At 45.1% G+C, this 15,374-nt stretch overlaps 2 protein-coding genes across 2 annotated transcripts in view; one reads left to right on the top strand and one right to left on the bottom strand.

The window, feature by feature from the left end:
• The window catches only part of h2ac14 (H2A clustered histone 14), a 1,193,713-nt gene that overhangs the window by 926,275 nt on the left and 252,064 nt on the right, over positions 1-15,374 (top strand).
• LOC101730426 (oocyte zinc finger protein XlCOF7.1) lies at positions 5,397-9,081 on the bottom strand. The gene is made up of 5 exons (XM_018089495.2): positions 8,965-9,081; positions 8,717-8,854; positions 8,487-8,619; positions 7,648-8,040; positions 5,397-7,473 (listed from the first exon to the last, which is right to left on the bottom strand). The coding sequence occupies exons 1-5, from the start codon at positions 9,079-9,081 to the stop codon at positions 6,359-6,361; spliced, it is 1,896 nt and encodes a 631-aa protein (XP_017944984.1). The 3' UTR covers positions 5,397-6,358.

The following is a 15,374-nucleotide window of genomic DNA, read 5'->3' as shown; positions in this document are numbered from 1 at the left end:
TTCTGGGATTTATCTGGGGCAATTATTAGCCCAACTGCCCTATTTGCCCCCTGCACTCACACACTCAGTAGCAAAGTGTCCCTGGGAATCAGCTCATGTGTTGGGAACAACAAGGTAACACTGCTCCTTTAGTGCCACCATTAGTGCAGCCCCGCTCCCTTACTCACCTCTTTCCCACACTGCTCTGCTGCCTGTAGCTGTGAGGGAGGGAACTGAGGAGCTGGGACACTCACTCATTGGCTGGGAGGGGAATGTGGGCGGGACAGAGAGCAGCAGAGAAGAATGATTGGATCAGTGAGCACAAGGGCGGGACACAGAGTTAGGGACAGAGGGAAAACTGACAGATTACACAGAAGTATAAAGATACAGTAATTGTGCTTTTTTCAGTTCTGCCTCCCTAGTTGCTCAGACTGTTCTGCTTGGAACCATGACGGCTCAATAACCAGCAAAGATGCACAAACACAGTAACCACAGTGTCACGATTACGGCACTTCAGACGCACGTGACTGTAGGGGGGGCTAGAGGGTCCCCTGCTCAGTCTCACACACCTGACACCCAGGTCAGACTAGCGGCACAGCACCCCAAACACCAACCAACGCTCACACACTCATACACAACTTGCTGCCACCACTCTCATACTTCTTACACTGGCGATGAGAGATGCCAAGCACACTGGTAGAGAAAGGGTTAATGTAAGGAACTGACACACACACACTCTCCTTACCAGCAGTCACAGGGTTAATCAGCACACAGCATACAGGGGGGGTAGGTACGTTTTAGAGCATCAAAGACAAACTTATTAAATTTTATATGTAATATTATAAAAAGTATAACAGTGCGAGTTTAACACAAGATGTTACACAAAAGGACATACGATAAAACAAGTACAAACAGTTTTAAAATAAAAGGGAAAAATATAGAAGTCCTATACTGTACCAAGCAAAGTCCTTCTAGTCCTGGAGGCAAGGGGAAACCCCGGGATAAACTTCCAATAGAAATTGGTCCTCCACAGAATATCAGAGTATAGTCAGAAGAGCTGACTATTTATCCCAGTTTGCAGGGGATCAGGTAACTGGACACTCCCCCTCCCTCAGGAATGCAAAGGGCGGGGCCATTAGCAGGACACAGTGTGAGTTTTATGGCCTCCTGTGTATGGACTGAGTGTATGGGACTGAGTGTATGGGACTGGTCCAATGATACCAATGCCCATAACTCCTTGTGGGAACATAATAGAAAGATGAAATTAGATTCATCAATGCTAAATGATCCCCCCGGTCCCATACAGACTAAACATCACTACTGAGTGACCTGCCCCTGCCCAGATACTCCTATCTGACAAACCGAGTGCCCAAATCTAGTCATGTTTGGACTTTTATGGCCGTAGTAAATTACACATATACTCAGGTTTTGGTACCTCTAGTATAAATGGTATGGGTTCTGGGACAATAAATGTTTGTGAGGTTGGGTTATGGTGTGACCTACACATCACCTATCATGGGTCAGTGTGAACTCTAATTCACCCCACGTGGGCTTTCCCTCCCCCACATGGCATGGCTCTTATCAGCCGGGGATTAGAGTGGGGCATTCCAGGATGTGAGGCCTTTACACATGGCTGGTTCCAGACCCTAGTGACCAGAGGCCTGTTATACATCTTTTTCTGTCACAGGGGGAAGATTTTTGTGATACCTTGGCCTGCTTGATTAACCCTTACAGGTCTATCTCATGACACACAGTAACTAATAAGCACCAGGTTCAAGCGGCACTAATGGATTCTGAACCTGTAGCCGGGATTGTGCTGTTACAGCAGAAAGCCTGTTCCCTGTGGGCACAAAAGGCGCTGATATATAATGTACTGTCTGTGCTCTGCAGTCCTGCTGCTTTGAACATGTCTAATAAATACATATTGCAGGGTATTTAACATAAACCGCACTCAGTTCAGCCCTGTAAGCTGCATTTTATAGAGGCATCCCTGAATATTCAAGTGACCTGGTTGCTCAGTGTATAAATAAAACCGCATGTAGTATAATAGAATCCCAGAGACGGCATTTTGCCTCCCCTGGTAACGGGCCACCAGGGTCAGACTGGGGGGTGAAGGGCCCACTGGTGCCCCCCCGGCCGCGCACTCTTACCCCCCTCGCAAGGCCCCCACCCAACGTCCTACCCCGAGCGAGTAAATTTAACGCGTCAGGGGAGGAGCGGTCGGGCAGGGGGAGCGCCACAAGGGTTGGGATTTTTCCCGGTGTCCCGGCGGCCCAGTCCGACCCTGCGGGCCACTCACTGCTGCCCGAGGGAAGTGGCTCCCCGTTACTAAACCGGACTACAGTTTGGGGAGACCATTAGATTGTTCTCTGATACCATTGTACGCTACACTGATCCATTTGGTGTCAAAACCATTTAAAAATAACTCACACAATTGATTTTTTAATGGCTTCTATTAGCAGAAATGATTGAATGTGAAATGCCTATAGGAAATCCAGCGAGGGAGCTGGGAGGTGAGGGGGGTAGGGGTAGGCGGGCTTTGGGGAAGTGAGGTCATACGCATAACGCAGGGGCGTGTTCAGGTCCGGTGCCTAAATATGTCCCTGTCATTGTACAAGTGATCAAGTACCTTCCCTGCTGAGAATAGGGCTCATCCATGAACAGAAGGTAACGCGAGCATTGAGAACCTTTTTTGCTCGTGAACCACACCCCATGTAATAAGTGTTGGTGAGCCCCACAAATAAAGTTTCTTTGGGGGTGCAAAAGAAAGCTGGTGATTGGCTATTTGGTATCGCCGTGTAAACTGCCAGCCTACAGGATGCTCTGCTTGGAGTAAAACTGTCTCCAAGACCACTGGGAGCGACATTAAACATAAACACGTTGCTTATGAGCTACTTGTGATAAAACAACTTTCTATGTACTTTGAGAAAAAATGTAATCTCTTCTGCTATAATGTAAGTGTGGGGCAAATGGTACAGCCTGTGTTCATGTCTGTTTAATGTTATGTGTAGCCGCCTGAATTTCTGTTCTCCAAAGGTAACTGACCCCTGCTGTGAGGGCAAATAAAGCCCGGACCCTCTGTATTCCAATACACATAGTTGGCCCCAAGAACCCCTGTAAGGGCTGTGCCCTGTCTGGATCCTGCATACAGACTAAACTGGGCATGCTCACTAAATGGCACCTCATTGGCCCTGTGGTATTAGCTATGATTGGCCCCTCTGGAAGCTGCCTTTGGGTTGGCAGAAGGAATCAAACCCTGTTCTGCATTTACGACAGGGGCTGCTCCCTTTCTGGCTTACAAAGGTGGCTGCCAACAATTCCAATTTGTTAGTCTTTATTATACACAAGGAAGATCCCACAGACTGCCCAGCTGTAACCATCACAGCTGTACCTACAAGTTCCAGTGCCTAGAAGTAGCAGTGCCATGGCACCCCCCGCAGGTAGAACCGCTAAGTGCAGGCTGGCTACCATAGGAACTATCAGCAAACTGGCAATGCTGAAGATACAATAAAGAGCCTCATTGTCTAAAGGAATTGTGTGTGTGAGTCCAACCCTATGTCCACATCCTTCGCGCAGCTCGGTGCCGTCACACTACTGATTGGGGATCACTGCTTTACAGGATTGTATCGTGTCTCTAAAATCAAAATAGAGACAAGAAATCCTGTTTCTTTTGATAGAGGACTCAGGGCAGCGTTTCTGTGAGTGCTTATGGCTGTATTTACATAGGCCTTTCTGATAAAGCTACTGAGTTTGTACCTTTCCTTCTCTTTTAAAGGAACAGTAACACTAAAAAATGAAAGAGCTTTAAAGTAATAAATATATAATGCACTGTTGTCCTGCACTGGTAAAACTGGTGTGTTTGCTACAGTAACACTACTATAATTTATATAATAAGCTGCTGTGTAGCCCCGGGGGCAGCCATTCAAGCTGGAAAAAAGGCACAGGTTACATAGCAGATAACAGATAAGTTCTGTAGAATACAATAGTGTTTTATCTGTTATCTGCTATGTGCCTGTGCCTTTTCTCCTTTGAATGGCTGCCTCCATGGCTACATAGCAGCTTATTTATATCAATTATAGTAGACTTTCTGAAGTAAATACACAACTTTTACCAGTGCAGGGCAGCAGCACATTATATTTTAGTTACTTTTATACGCTTTCATTTTTGGGGGTTACTGTTCCTTTAAGTCATTGGAGATGGTTGGAGGAGACCATGTAGCAAGGGAGGCAAGAGATGGATTTAGAGTAAAGGGTAAGAGAAGGAGGGAGGTTTGAAGTTAAAGTTGAATGGTGGTTTTGGTTTGCAGCATTCAGGGCACACCACAATTACTGTAACTCCAGCAAACCCCATTAGGCTGATAGTTACTGGGTTAAATCTGCCCTGAGCGTTCATGATAAAGAAATTGGGAAAGTCCATTACGAATTCCTTAAAGGTATAATGCTCACTGTTAATCTCAGGCTTTTCTACCGTAGGTTTTTATCTGCTTCCCGGACATCGGCTTACGTTGTGTGTTTTTGAAACCTTTATCAGGCTTTATATATTTCAACTCGTATACTTTGAGTGGAAAGCCTTAGCGTAAAGCCCGATAAATAGGAGGAACCACAGAAATATCACATAGACCCATGTCTGTTTCTTGCGTCTGTTGTTCCAGAAAAATCAACGGGGTTTTATGATGTCAGCCCCATCGGGAAAAGCAGTGTTCTATAAATTACCGAAGTCCTTATGTGCGGGATATCAAACAGAAAAAATACAGGGAATTACTTGCAATTTTTGCAAAAGGGGCTGTTAGGTCACCAAGACCTCAGTGAATTAACTTTATAGAGTCGGCACAGTTATTATAATATTCAATGTGCAATTCATGATCTTTTGCCTTTAATCCGATAAGGTCTAAAGAGTCCATGCTGCCATTGGCTAGCCAGGAAAAGGGGGCATTTTCCTCTTTACACCATTTTTACGATATTTGACAATACCCTTATCATTCAAGGGGGTTTGAATAATGTTTCTTCCAGCATGGCCGACAAGGGTTTGGGTCTAAACAGATGGAACATTTAACGATTAAAATTCACGGTACAAAAGCATGAATTAGTCCCGTTAATGCCAAGAACGACTTTATTTGGATATAAGATAAAGTATATAAATTCTGTTTTACAAGCACAATGTCGGGGGCAATAAGGGTATTTCAACAAGGTGTGCATAACTCCAAGAAGTTCTGTCCAACTTGCAGATGTCAATGCCCGAGACGTCTCTGGTACCTGTTAAACATCTGCCAATTTAAACAGACTCATGTACAGGAAAGGCTTGATGCGATAAAGAGATTCCCTGATGAGGACCTAGTGTTCCAGACTCCGACCTGCCCAGTCGCCCGTACAAGTTCCTTATGGACGGTTCCCAAGATCCAATGAAGACAGACACATTGATGTGGTTTGAAAAAGGTTTATTTTAATACATACATAAAATTATCCAATATCCTTATCTCCGTTACGCTATCCACTCTGCAACCATAAGAAAGAATGTTTTAGGACATTATATACACCTGCCAAAATGATATCCTGGGAGTCACTGTGGACTATTTCCCTTTTTGTTCAATAAAACCCAGAATATTATCTGTTGGTGGAAGGGGGAGATATATTCCAGTGTCTGTGATCTATGAATGGAATTAGGTTTCCAATGGTGAGCCTGTGGTCAAAGGGATCTCTTGTGGAGGACAAAGACTTAAAGGTGGCTATACACTGGCCGATTGTAGCTGCCGTTATCGGTCCCTCGGATTGGCTCGTTGATGCAGTCCCCAAACCGACGGCACCCTTTGCTCCCGTTATAATGGGCCAAACGATCGAATTCGCCTAAATTTTCCCGATATCACCCACCTGTAGGTGGGGATATCGAGAGAAGATCCCCTCGCTTGTTGACCTCGCCAAGTGAGCGAATCTTAACTTGTATGGGCACCTATACTCCCCATTTCAAATACTCTAATCTGTATTAAGATATAATCTGAGTGAAAGAAATGTTTGCCTGATGCCCCATTTGTAAACCCTTCTGCACAATTAGAACAAGTTTATGGTTTTCCCCGCCGCTGGTGGCCATAAAGTTCTGATGAAGCAGCAAAAGATTTTTCACATTCGAAACAAGAGAAAGGTTTCTCCCCTGTGTGGGTTCGTCGTTGATGCACAGAAAGTTCTGGCAAAATTCTCTTCCATTCAGCAGAAGAGTAAGGATTCTCCCCTGTGTGGATTCTGTGATGATTTCTGAGAATCACCGAGAGCCAGTGGTCTGAGGAATCTCTTGTGGAGGACAAAGACCCTACTCTCCATTTCACAGTTTATTGTTTTCCCCTGTGTGAAAGAGTATTTTTTAGACTAGAGTTCCAGGCAAAGCATTGTCCTCATGAAGAACAAGAAAATGGCTTCTCTCCTGTGTGGGTTCTGTGATGCGTTTTGAGAATAGATTTAGTTGAAAAACATTTCCCGCATTCAGAACATGAAAAGGGTTTCTCTCCTGTGTGGGTTTTCTGATGGGAAGTAAGGTATGATGATTTAATAAAACATTTCCCACATACAGAACAAGAAAAAGGTTTCTCCCCTGTGTGGGTTCGTCGATGGTCAGTAAGTTTTGATGAAGTCGTATAACATTTCCCACATTCATTACATGGAAAAGGTTTCTCTCGTGTGTGGGTTCTGTGATGGGAAGTAAGGTGTGACGATTTAGTAAAACACTTCCCACATTCGGTACAAGAAAAAGGTTTCTCCCCTGTGTGGATTCGTCGATGGACAGTGAGTTTTGATGAAGAGGCAAAACATTTCCCACACTCGGAACATGAAAAAGGTTTCTCCCCTGTGTGGGTTCGTCGATGGACAGTACGTTCTGATGAAGTGGCAAAACATTTCCCACATTCCGAACACGTAAAAAGTTTCTCCCCTGTGTGAGTTCGCCGCTGGTGGGCATAAAGTTCTGACGGAGTGGCAAAACACCTCCCACATTCAGAACAAGAGAACGGTTTCTCCCCTGTGTGGGCTCGTCGTCGATGGAGAGTAAGTTCTGATGATTTAATAAAACACCTCTCACACTCAGGACAAGAAAAGGGTTTCTCCCCTGTGTGCATTCGTCGTAGATGGACAGTAAGTTCCGATGAACAGGTAAAACATTTCCCACATTCAGAACAAGAGTACGGTTTCTCCCCTGTGTGAATTCTGAGATGATTTCTGAGAATACATTGATTTTTAAAGCATTTCCCACATTCAGAACAAGAGAAAGGTCTCTCCCCTGTGTGGGTTTTATTATGATTTTTAAGGCGAGATGAGCTGGCAAAACATTTCCCGCACTCAGAACAAGAAAAAGGTTTCTCTCTTTTATGGGTTCTTTGATGTTTCTCAAAGTCTCTCTTCTGACTAAAGTGTTTATGGCACTCGTTGCAGCTGTATTTCCCACGTAATACGTTTTCTGTCGTTCCAGAGTTATGTAGAGATAGATTGGTGTTTTCCTCATAATTATTACATTTCATTTGTAAGATGCTGTTATTCAGGCTGCACCCCATGATAGGAGTAGGTGTGTCTGTTCCCTGTATCTGTTCTGTAAGGGGATTAATGCTGCAATCTGATTGGTTCCCTCCTTCCCATGAAGCCGCCTCCTCTTTTATATTAACTGATACATAATTAACTGCCGAGCTGTTAGTCAGGTTGCATCCCATGATAGGAGTAGGTGTGTCTGTTCCCTGTATCTGTTCTGTAAGGGGATTAATGGTGCAATCTGATAGGTTTTCCCCTTCACATGAAGATTCTTCCTCTTTAATAATAACCAATGTATAATCCTCTGCCGAGCTGTTAGTCAGGCTGCACCCCATGATAGGAGTAGGTGTGTCTGTTCCCTGTATCTGTTCTGTAAGGGGATTAATGCTGGAATCTGATTGGTTTCTCTCTCCACATGAAACCGCCTCCTCTTTAATCCCATTGGCCGGTGGGGGCTGTTCCGCTGGAGAAACATGAGGGTTTGTGAGATTCCCATCATTATTACAACATAAAGTTGCTTCCGTATGTGCTGTAACATCGCTCCCATCTTTATACTCACAGGCTGCTAAAGGGAAGGATAGAGACTGTTAGTTATGGCTGATCAAGGGATAAAAAGTATTTTTTTATTTTTCCCTGCTAATTAGAGATACAGGACAAGCCCTACAGTAATCAGAGTGTTTGCCAAAAGACTGTAAAATATAGCAGAAAAACTTGAGGCCAGTTTTATAGCTGGGAGGGGGGTGTAGTTCTCCTTTAAAGCTACATCCCTGCTATTTGATCATTCATGTAGTGCACACAAGGGACATGAGTAAAAATATGGGTTATACAGCCTTGTGTTCATGGGAAGGGGGTCAGATAATTATACAGGGCCCCTAATGGTGACCCTGGCCACAGGAGATGAACTGGGCATAAATAGATTCCCCAACTGTCATATCTCCAGGTCTCTCTGAAAAACAAAACTTCCTGCAAAGAATCCATATTCTGTGTATGATAGAAACCATTACTCACCCAGTGGGCGGAGCTGCTGGGGCTCCTCCTCCTCCTCCTTTATCCCTTCCCTGTAAAGGGCCTTGTTTCCTTTTATATACTCCCACTCCTCCAAGGAAAAATAGATGGAAACATCCTCACACCTTATGGCAACCTGGCACACACAATGTTACAGTCATCCCCCAGCCAGAGAAAGGGATTATCATACACTGTTACTAAACAATAAGGGGGGATTGGGGGGCCGCACCCACCTCTCCAGTCAGCAGCTGGATGATGTTGGAGATGAGTTCCAGGATCTTCTTGTCATTTTCCTTCTGTATGACGGAGCCAGGGGCATGCAGGGCCCCCAAACCCACAGTTGGGCTCTTCTTCTTAGGGATGACGTAGCCCTATGTATTGAGAGGGAGAGAGAATGATGAGTGTGTAACGCAGCAGAGAGACCCCCTTTGTACAGACAGACAGTCTCTTCTCACTGTGCCACTCACAGTGCCCCCCTCACCTCTCCAGTCAGCAGATAGATAATCTCCAGTGTGAGATTCAGGATTCTCTCCTTCCGCTCCTCATTTTTATCCTTCTTCCCCATCACTGGGTCACTCGCTTCCTCCCACATTCCCATTGGCTCCTTGTGGGAGGGAGGGGCCTGGAAGTGGAATTAAGCACTTACACATTTCTATAGGGGATTATTCCCAGCAATATCCCCCAAAACAATTACAGGGGCCCAGACCCACAGAATCCCATTAAATCTCCCTACAGTGAGGCCCCTCCCCTTATTTCCATACTCAAAGGGAAAGTGCCAGAGGGGGAGGAGTCAGTCCATGTTACACTATGAAACAATCCACATGGAGCAAATTTTATTCACACCAGGGATTGGCTAAATGACCCAGCAGCCCATCTATAGGCCTGTGCTGCGGCCAATTATCTGAATAAACTGGAAACAAAACCCTGACTGCCTGGAACATAATGAGACTGGGAAGTGGGTTGGCAGCTGGTTTTGCAAATTCTGCTTTCATATTATTATTACAGGTATGGGAACTGGGGTTTTCTGGATAAGGGATCTTTCCATAATTTGGATCTCTACAGCCTACTCTTACTAAAAAATAATTTAACCATAAAATAAACCCAATAGGGCTGTTCTGCCCCAATAAGGGGTAATTATATCTTAGTTGGGATCAAGTACAGGTACTGTTTTATTATTACAGAGAAAAGGGAATCATTTAACCATGAAATAAACCCAATAGGGCTGTTCTGCCCCAATAAGGGGTAATTATATCTTAGTTGGGATCAAGTACAGGTACTGTTTTATTATTACAGAGAAAAGGGAATCATTTAACCATTAAATAAACCCAATAGGGCTGTTCTGCCCCAATAAGGGGTAATTATATCTTAGTTGGGATCAAGTACAGGTACTGTTTTATTATTACAGAGAAAAGGGAATCATTTAACCATTAAATAAACCCAATAGGGCTGTTCTGCCCCAATAAGGGGTAATTATATCTTAGTTGGGATCAAGTACAGGTACTGTTTTATTATTACAGAGAAAAGGGAATCATTTAACCATTAAATAAACCCAATAGGGCTGTTCTGCCCCCAATAAGGGGTAATTATATCTTAGTTGGGATCAAGTACAGGTACTGTTTTATTATTACAGAGAAAAGGGAATCATTTAACCATTAAATAAACCCAATAGGGCTGTTCTGCCCCAATAAGGGGTAATTATATCTTAGTTGGGATCAAGTACAGGTACTGTTTTATTATTACAGAGAAAAGGGAATCATTTAACCATTAAATAAACCCAATAGGGCTGTTCTGCCCCAATAAGGGGTAATTATATCTTAGTTGGGATCAAGTACAGGTACTGTTTTATTATTACAGAGAAAAGGGAATCATTTAACCATTAAATAAACCCAATAGGGCTGTTCTGCCCCAATAAGGGGTAATTATATCTTAGTTGGGATCAAGTACAGGTACTGTTTTATTATTACAGAGATAAAAAAAGGAAATAATATTTAAAAATTAGAATTATTTGTTTATAATGAGCTCTATGGGAGATGGTGTTCCCATAATTTGGTGCTTTCTGGATAATGGGTTTCCAGATAATGGATCCCATACCTGTATTAGCGCCAATATATTCCCCAGTGCTGTACAATAAATGGGCAAATACATTAAACATGCAGATTTAGAAATAAAAACAACTAATTATTATTTGCATTTTTGGAATGATTGAGCTTTTTGTTCAGCAGCTCTCCAGTTTTGAATTTAGGCAAGTATCTGGTTGCTAGGGTCTATATTAACCTAGCAACCAGGCAGTGGTTTGAAAGAGAGACAGGAATATGAATAAAGGAGGGACTAAATAGCAAGGTAAGTAATAACGACAATAAAACTGGAGCCTCGCAGAATAATAGTTGTTTGGGGTCAGTGACCCCCATTTGAAAGCTGGAGAGTCAGAGGAGGAAGGGAAATAATTAAAAAATTATATATAAAACAAAAATAAAGATGGAATGAGAAGTTGCTAAGAATCGGCCATTCTATAACATAATAACATTTAACCAGAAGGGGAACTGGCCTCTTAGGAATGAAAGCATTCAGCCTGGCAGGTTGTGGCACCAAGGCAGGGAATAGAATAACTAGTCTAGCCATGGGCTGAACTACCAATCCCACAATCCCCTGTTAAACTTCCCTCTAATGATGCAATGTCTGCCAATCAACACTTTCCCTTTCCTGCCAAGAATGGGCCCCTCAGTGCTTCCCCTCAGGCTGCAGGGGGGGGCCTTGGTACCAAATGGGAGAGGAATTCACTTATGGTGGGTGGGTTGGGCTTGGAGCTGCCACAGAAACTGCACTGACTCAGTAGCAAAGTGTCCCTGGGAATCAGCTCATGTGTTGGGAACAACAAGGTAACACTGCTCCTTTAGTGCCACCATTAGTGCAGCCCCGCTCCCTTACTCACCTCTTTCCCACACTGCTCTGCTGCCTGTAGCTGTGAGGGAGGGAACTGAGGAGCTGGGACACTCACTCATTGGCTGGGAGGGGAATGTGGGCGGGACAGAGAGCGGCAGAGAAGAATGATTGGATCAGTGAGCACAGGGGCGGGACACAGAGTTAGGGACGGAGGGAAAAATCACAGACTGCAGAGTTAGGGACAGAGGGAAAACTCACAGACTGCATGGGACACTCACTCATTGGCTGGGAGGAGAATGTGGGCGGGACAGAGAGCATCAGAGAAGAATGATTGGATCAGTGAGCACAAGGGCGGGACACAGAGTTAGGGACAGAGGGAAAACTCACAGATTATTTTGTAAGTGTGAAAACCAGGAACTAGAGTTTATTATGATGTTTATGAGGTTATTTTTATCTCTAAATGACCCTGTTACACAGCAAATAATTCCCTCTGCCATTTAACCTTTTATTCTTCAACCAACAAATGTATTTGTAGCTGTAATATTGGTGTGTAGGCGCCATCTCAGTGCCTTGTGCCTGAGTCTGAGCTTTCAGCCAGCGCTACACATTAGAACTGCTTTCAGCTAACCCAGTGCTGTCCAACTGGCGGCCCGCGACCCCCCTCTGTGTGGCCCCCCACCTGTCTGGCTGCTTTGATGGCTTACCCTTGTGTAAGCTTTTAATGATATCAATACTGAGATTAACTGCCCCCCTGCATGGTTCTCACCTCAGATTCAGGCTGTAATCCCCCTGTATTGTTTAATCATGTAATTCCCTGTACTGTTCACACCTTTTAATCTCTGCATTTTTTACTCCCTGCAGTGTTCCCACCTCAGGCTCAGGCTGTAATCACCCATATTGTTCTCCTGTTCACACCTCAGGCCTGTGTGTAGGCAGCATAGAGTAGGCAGAGTATGGCACATAGGCAGCATAGGGCAGGGAGGGTATGGCACATAGGCAGCATAGGGCAGGGAGGGTATGGCACATAGGCAGCATAGGGCAGGGAGGGTATGGCACATAGGCAGCATAGGGCAGGGAGGGTATGGCACAAACAGGCAGCATAGGACAGGGAGGGTATTGAACACACAGGCAGGGTAGGGCAGAGTATGGCACACACAGGCAGGGTAGGGCAGAGTATTGCACACACAGGCAGGGTAGGGCAGAGTATTGCACACACAGGCAGGGTAGGGCAGAGTATGGCACACACAGGCAGGTTAGGGCAGAGTATGGCACACACAGGCAGGTTAGGGCAGAGTATGGCACACACAGGCAGGGTAGGGCAGAGTATTGCACACACAGGCAGGGTAGGGCAGAGTATGGCACACAGGCAGGGTAGAGCAGAGTATGGCACACAGGCAGGGTAGAGCAGAGTATGACACACACAGGCAGCATATGGCAGACACAGGCATCATAGGGCAGGCAGATTATGGCACACACAGGCAGCATATGGCAGACACAGGCATCATGGGGCAGGCAGAGTATGGCACACACAGGCAGGATAGGGCAGGCAGATTGCTGCCTGTGTGTGCCATACTCTTTCTACCCTATGATGCCTGTCGGAGGTGACCCTACCAGGGGTTTGTTCTGGGAGTTTGTTAGCAGTTGGAAATAGCCAGTAAATGGTCCCTAAGGTGTGTAATTATGTACTGGGGGTTGCTGTGCTATCCACAGGGGAGGAGAAGTCATATGGATTTAATGGTATGTCTTAATATGACATAATATAATTCTTTCACATTTGAATGATGGTTGATATCCCTGCAGTGAGGACCAAGCATTTGGGTTTTTGCTGCACTACCACCATTGTGACAAAATGGGTGTGGTTTAAAGTGGGTGTGGTTTAAAAGGGGGAGTGGCTTCCATTAGCGGCCCTCCACCATGTATGCGCGAGAAATTCTGGCCCTCGGCACCGCAGAAGTTGGACAGCACTGAGCTAACCTATTGTTTCTCCTACTCCCATGTAACTGGAGGAGTCCCAAGCCGGACTTGGATTTCTTACTATTGAGTGCTATACTGATACCTACAGGGAGCTGCTATCTTGCTCCCTTCCCATTGTTCTGCTGATCGGCTGCTGGGGGTGAGGGGAGGTATCACTCCAACTTGCAGCGCAGCAGTAAAGTGTGCCTGAGTCTGAGCTTTCAGCCAGCGCTACACATTAGAACTGCTTTCAGCTAACCTATTGTTTCTCCTACTCCCATGTAACTGGAGGAGTCCCAAGCCGGACTTGGATTTCTCACTATTGAGTGCTATTCTGATACCTACTGGGAGCTGCTATCTTGCTCCCTTCCCATTGTTCTGCTGATCGGCTGCTGGGGGTGAGGGGGTGAGGGGATATCACTCCAACTTGCAGCCCAGCAGTAAAGTGTGCCTGAGTCTGAGCTTTCAGAAAGAGCCGGCGCTACACATTAGAACTGCTTTCAGCTAACCTATTGTTTCTCCTACTCCCATGTAACTGGAGGAGTCCCAAGCCGGACTTGGATAACGTCGGGTGGTGTTAGGGGCCGGAGTGGTTATGTATTTTAGGGACCCATAGGATTAACAGCCCCTATGGCTTTAAATCTCTATGCTTCCTTATTTCACTGTTACCGGGCAGATGCCCATGGATTTATTTTGCATATGTAGCATCTCTCTATCATTGGCCCTTAGGCTTATGACCACTTCCTGCCACACTTCAGTATAGTGTTTGTTAAGTGGCGGATGAGCTTGGGATAAACAAGGCCCTAGTAAAGCCACATTGCCCCCGAGGGACCTTTAAAGGGACACTAAACCCAACCGTAAAGCTGCCCCACTGCCCCCCTAGTTTTGCTATAGAAGTTGATGAAAAACATAATTACACATGGAAACCAATTCCCCAATAAGGATTCAACTGACTGAAAACCTAATTAAAGATGCGAGAGAAGTGACCAATGAGAATGCAGATTCCCAGCACTGTGTCAGGCCCCTTGCTGGTACCTTACATATAGAGACAATGATGGCATTTTCCCTTCATTATATGGCACAGGAATCAGACATGGGGATAAAGGGACAGACTTGTTCAGTGCTGGGAAACTGTGCTTATTGCTCCCAACTCCAATTGCAGGAACAGAGAACAGGGAGCCGGATTTACTCAAAGCAGCTGGGATTCTCATTGGAGGATTTCTTGCATTTTAATGGGGATTTGGGGGAAAGTTTTATTGTGCAATATTGCTTTAAGCATACAACCCTGATGTTGCTGGACTACAGCTCCCAGCATGCCTCACCCTTCATAATATGTTACATTATTCTGGGATTTGTAGTCCGGCAACAGCCGAGTAACGTTTGGTTGAGCCGCGCTGGGCAGCAGGGTTTACTTTCCCTTTAATGACTGGAGTTGGAGATGCACAATTCGTGTTTTGGTGATTCCTCAGTCAGTCAAGCTAATGCTTCATTTGTCTCAGTAACGGCTTTTCCTGAGCCCGAGGCATGCTGGATAGCTACTGAGTCCTATGGCAATGTTAGGCATATAATGTCCTTATTTTGAGAAAACACATTATACATTAAATAATATTGCCCCTTCTCCTGCCCTATGAACCTACTGTTACTGTGGGTTTTAGTATTTTGTGATAAAGGGGAGTAGTTGCATTGTAATAAATGTCTAGTTCCATAGTTCTTTGGACTAAAGCACCTACCTGCCAGAGTTATACATGGACATACCAATTATGGGCCCGACGGATATCTGGCCTGAAATCGGCCAGATCTCGATCGGGCAGGTTAGAAAATCTAGTCAGATCGGGGACCGCATCGGCTCTTTGATGCGGTCCCCGGACTGACTTTACCTATGCCCGTCATCATAATTCAATCGTTTGGCCCCAGGGCTAAACGATCAAATTAACCTGGATTCTCCCAATATTGCCACCTGCCAGTGTATGGGGACCTTTAGCCGATCTGAATATAAGCCGAGGTACCTAATTTTACCTAAGAAAACTGGAAAAACTTATTGACTCGAGTATAAGCCTA

This window comes from Xenopus tropicalis, chromosome 9 (assembly GCF_000004195.4).
Source record: "Xenopus tropicalis strain Nigerian chromosome 9, UCB_Xtro_10.0, whole genome shotgun sequence".
NCBI classification, from domain to species: domain Eukaryota; kingdom Metazoa; phylum Chordata; class Amphibia; order Anura; family Pipidae; genus Xenopus; species Xenopus tropicalis.
The sequence above is the reverse complement of the archived record's forward strand: the minus strand, read 5'-3'. Positions and strand labels throughout refer to the sequence as shown.